The sequence below is a fragment of the Pteropus vampyrus genome, unplaced genomic scaffold (genome assembly GCF_000151845.1).
Source record: "Pteropus vampyrus isolate Shadow unplaced genomic scaffold, Pvam_2.0 Scaffold52, whole genome shotgun sequence".
Lineage (NCBI taxonomy): Eukaryota > Metazoa > Chordata > Mammalia > Chiroptera > Pteropodidae > Pteropus > Pteropus vampyrus.
Window position 1 is genome coordinate 676,991 of NW_011888833.1, and position 4,519 is coordinate 681,509.

Below are 4,519 nucleotides of genomic sequence, written 5' to 3' on the forward strand. Positions count from 1 at the left end.
AGGAAGTGGGCTCTATTCTCTCCGTTACTTCGCGTCTGAGGAAGTGGGGTGCTGAGTGGGTGGGTGCCAGGCCCGGGACAGCAGAGCGGGCTGTGAGCGCGTGGTCTGGCGCCAGGGCACACACGGTGCCCACTGTGCGGCTGCCCAGTGTGCCCGGGGGCCACTGTCGCCCCCGGGGGAAGCCATGGTCCTCCTGACAGTGGTGCTCGTGTTTGAACTGGAGGCTTGGCTGTGTGCGTGGGCAGCGCCCGGCCCTGCTGTTGACACGTCACCCCGCTGATCCTTCCGCAGGGTTACGGCTACATTCATCAGTTTCACAGAGCTGGTGAATCCTGCGTTGAGCCTTCTGACGGAGCGCTGATGCAGCCAGTGTTGACAGTCAGAGTTACTGGGGAGCGGGAGGACGCCTCGTGCTCGGCTGCAGTGTGGCGCGTCACCCGTCACTCGGGAGCCGGCCTGTGCTGTAGGCTGGACCTCGGTCCTTGGGAGAGCCCATGACCAGCACTTGTCACTCGTCACTCGGGAGCTGGCCTGTGCTGCGGGCCAGACCCCGGTCCCTGGGAGAGCCCGTGACCAGCAGCTGGCTGTTGTGCTCCGAGGCAGACAGTGGAGCGTTTGCTTGGCAGATACAGGGCTGGTCTAATGTCGGGACTGAGGGCAGAGTCACCTGTTCCGGACACTCCCGCTGCACATGGAGCGCTGTGAAACGGGGCTCGCAGGTCACATTCGGAGACCTTACTGGGGCGCCAGGGGCACAGCCCCCTCCCCCAGCGTGGACCTGGGAGTGCCCTCCCCGCCCTCCACCTTCCCACTCCCCTGCCCGCCCGCTGGGTGGGCTCCTTCGGGTGTCCCCCTGTGAACTGCAGGTGAGCTGTCGGCGCAGGATGGCTGAGGGTGGGGGCACCTGAGATTAAGGGGTTCTACAGCTAAAGGTTTCTACTCACACACACCTCCTTTTTTTTTTTTGGCAATCCTGGATGATGCCAGCTTGCTTCTCTTTCTGCTGCTGTTGCTCTTTGCTTTGTGTGTGTGTGTGTGCGTGCGTGCGTGCGTGCGTGCGTACGTGTGCGCGCGCGCGCCTGTGACTCTTCTTACTCAGATACAGAAACGTAGATTAAAATATTCTAATTATCGGTCAATCAAACAACCATATAACCACCTCCTGGGAAAAGAAACGGAGCACGTCAGGCCTTAGACGCTCCCCACGTGCCCTTCCCCGTCCAGCCCTCTGGCCTCCTGGCGGTGGTCACGATGGTCACTGCACTCCTTACGGGAACAAAGTCTCGTTTTCTTTATAATTCTGTCACCTAGTCACAGATGCCCGAGCAGTCTTTGCGTAAATGGAATCGCACTGTGTTTATTTGTACCTCGCTCCTTTCGCTCTGCATATTTTCAGGTCCACCCGTGTTGTGTCACACCTCTGCAGGCATTTTTTGCCGTGTGGCATGTTGTCACGTCACTCTGCTAGCGCTGCTGCGACTAAGTGCCACAGGCCGGGCCCTCAAATGACAGACACGTGTTTCCCTCAGTTCCGGAGGCCGGAAGTGCAGGTTGACGTGTTGGCAGGGTCGTTCTCATTCTGCAGCCTCTCTCCTTGGCTGGACGGCCACCTTCTCTTTGTGTCCTCATGCGGTCTTCTCCTGTGCGTGTCTCTGTCCCGAGGTTCCCTTATAAAGACGAGGGCCCACTTGCCCGGCCTCACGGTACCTTCATCACCTGTTTAGGGCCCTATCTCCAAACACAGTCGCGTTCCGAGGTGCCAGAGGTTAGGTTGGGGGCACAGCTCAGCCACCACATCCAGCATGGGACCATGCCACCGGCTTCCATCGTCCTTCGTGAGGGACACTCTGATTGTGGCTAGTTCACGCCGTTACCGGCGCTGCTGCTGTGACCGTCTGTACGCTGTCCGCCGGGGCGGGCGCCTCAGTTTCCCGGCGAGGACAGGGTGTGCTGCTGGGCCACGTTGCATAGCTGGGACCCCAGGTCACAAGTCTGGCCTGCCTTCCCGGGATGCCGTCCCAGCGTCCCTCCTGCCAGCACCGTGCAGGCGCTCCTGCTGCCCCACATCCCCAGCACCTGGCTCGGCAGACTTTTCAGCTTACGCCCATGTCTCGGTATACATTTCCGTGGTTTAATTTGTGTTTCCTTCATTGTTAGAACATCCTTTCCTTTACTGGCCATTTGGATATTGCGATGTATTTATTCAAGTCTTTTGCTGGTTTTTCTATTAGGTCATTTGATTTTTGTTGCTTTGTAGGAGTTCTGTAAATATTCTGGATGTAAGTCTTTTGTTACTTATATTTGTTGTAAATATCTTCTAAAACTGTTGCGTGTATGTTTTCACTGTATTTGTAATATTTTTTGATAAATGTGAAAAATAGGAATTTCTAATTTTAATGCGGTCAGCTCATCAGTCTTTTTCTTTGTAGTTGATGTTTTGACTGTATATCTTAAGACTACTTTTCTGAGGTCATTAAGATATTTTCCTGTTTTATTTTCTAAAAAGGTTATGTTTTTGCAGCTCATGTGTAAATTGGTGATATACCTGGTCCTGGTGTTTGTGTGTGGCATAAGGTAGGACCCAGCTCTGTTTGGCCCCGAGTCTAGTCAGCTCCTCTGGCATCACTTATTGAGAAGACACTCCTTTCCCGCCACCTGGGCCGCCATGTGGGCCACCACGTGGTAAATCAGACATGCACAGTAAAAGCTCCAATCCGCTTCTGGGTGCCCTGTTCTGTGTCACTGATGCATGTGTCTGTCTCTGCAAGAGCGTTACACTGACATGAGTCTTCCTGCTCTGTCTTAAAATCTGACAGCAGGTCCGCCCACCTTGCTGCTGTTCTGCCCTTGTCTCAGTTGTTCTTGGTTCTGTTTCCATAAACATTTTAGTACCTGCCTGTCTGGTTCCAGACAGACCTGTTGGGATCGTCATTGGAATGCGTTGACTCTGTAGGAGCATTTGAGGGGAATTGTCAGTGTCAAAGAGACAGGAAAAAAAAAAAAAACCCACTGGGAACTCTTTTAGATTAAAGAAGAGTAGAAGGTATGCTAACTAAGTGCAACTGTGTGATGGGTTTTAAGAGAGTGATAAAGGCCTGAACAGATGGGGACATTTAATCTGCATTGTGCCTGTGTCCTTGGGAGGTGCATGCTGAAGAATTTAGGGTGGAGCATTGTGCTGCCCATAGCTAGTTTTCCATTAAAAAGTGGGGGAGAGGGGAGAAGGGAGTGGGAATGGCAAATGTTGGCAATCAGTTAATCTCCACGAAAGGTGAATGAGTGTCCACTTATTTTATTTCTTTACTTTTAGATTTTAAAAATTTCGAAATAAAAGTTGGAAATAAAATTTTGTTTTACATATCAGGAAATAGTAGAAGGCCATATCCAGATCTCTTACAGATTATCTCAGTGTGCCGTATGAAGCAGATTTGCCCCTAAAACTTATGGCAAGACAGCGAGCATGGTTTTTTGTTTTTGTTTTTGTTTTTTTAAATTCCGTGGTTGGTCTGAGCTTACTCGTCCACATTGCAGTCCCACTGAACCACCCACGTCTGTGGCTGGCTTTCCAAGTGGAATGCACGTTAATGAGCATTTTGTGCCAATCGCTGATTTTCAGAAAAAAAAAACTGGGTTTTAAAAAAAACTACTGACCGAGTTGTTGGATTTTTTCCCGATACCGTGTGAGAGGTGGGCAAAGTGACTCATAGGAGTTAGACTCTGTGCAGTCCGGTTGTGTAAAACTGAGGCCGTTTTTTTGTTTTTTGTTTTTTCATTAAAAGCATTTCTGGGGCTTGAATACTAATGTTTTTATTTTTCGTAAAGGATCTCAGACCCTTTGTCCTCACAGCAAGTATCTTCGCCATCTGTAAAGGGATCTGAGTCCGTTTCCATTTTTAGTTGCTGCAGCCAGGGCACATGGGAGGTTAAACGGCTCCGTGAGTCACACGGTGACTTGGTGACGCCAGTGGACTCACAGTTTCTGACTCTTGTGTGCATTAGTCTCTCTTCTCCTGAATGTTCATATGTGATTTCTCATCGGCTGGTTTATAAAGAAAAACATCTAACAGCAGCACAACATCTCCCAACAGCAGAAGGAAGGGCCGAGCTCCTACGGATCAGCCTCCGCGAGGTCGAGTTGGACCCCGACATTCAGCTGGCGCACATCGCAGCGAAGATCGAGGGCTACTCTGGCGCCGACATAACCAACGTCTGCAGGTTTGTGGGGGTCTGCGGCCTGAGGCATCAGCCGCGTTTAGCAGGACGGGTCCGAGTGATGATGAAGCCGTCAGCCCCTGGCGTGACTGCTGCTGCCCGTTTCCTTGACACGACTTCCCATTTGTCTTGTTTTTTTCGTACATAACTTCCCCGGTTACTGTTAGATGAATAGTTAGGTAGCAAGATGGTCACTTTCTCCAAGAAATCATTGTGCCTAGCTTGCAAATAATGACTGTGGCAACTTAAGGTTAATTTGGCCCTAAATTAGGGCCCACCCGCATCAATATCAAATAATAACTGTAGT

The 4,519-nt window shown here is 51.1% G+C and overlaps 1 protein-coding gene across 1 annotated transcript in view; it reads left to right on the forward strand.

Annotated features, from left to right (window-relative positions):
• Positions 1–4,375, forward strand: part of KATNAL1 (katanin catalytic subunit A1 like 1) — a 49,337-nt gene extending 44,962 nt beyond the window's left edge. The window contains exon 10 of the mRNA XM_023530705.1: positions 4,089–4,375. Within this exon, the coding sequence (XP_023386473.1) occupies positions 4,089–4,360 (272 nt within the window). The 3' untranslated portion in view covers positions 4,361–4,375. The remainder of the gene's footprint in view (positions 1–4,088) is intronic.
• The last annotated feature ends 144 nt before the right edge of the window (positions 4,376–4,519 follow it).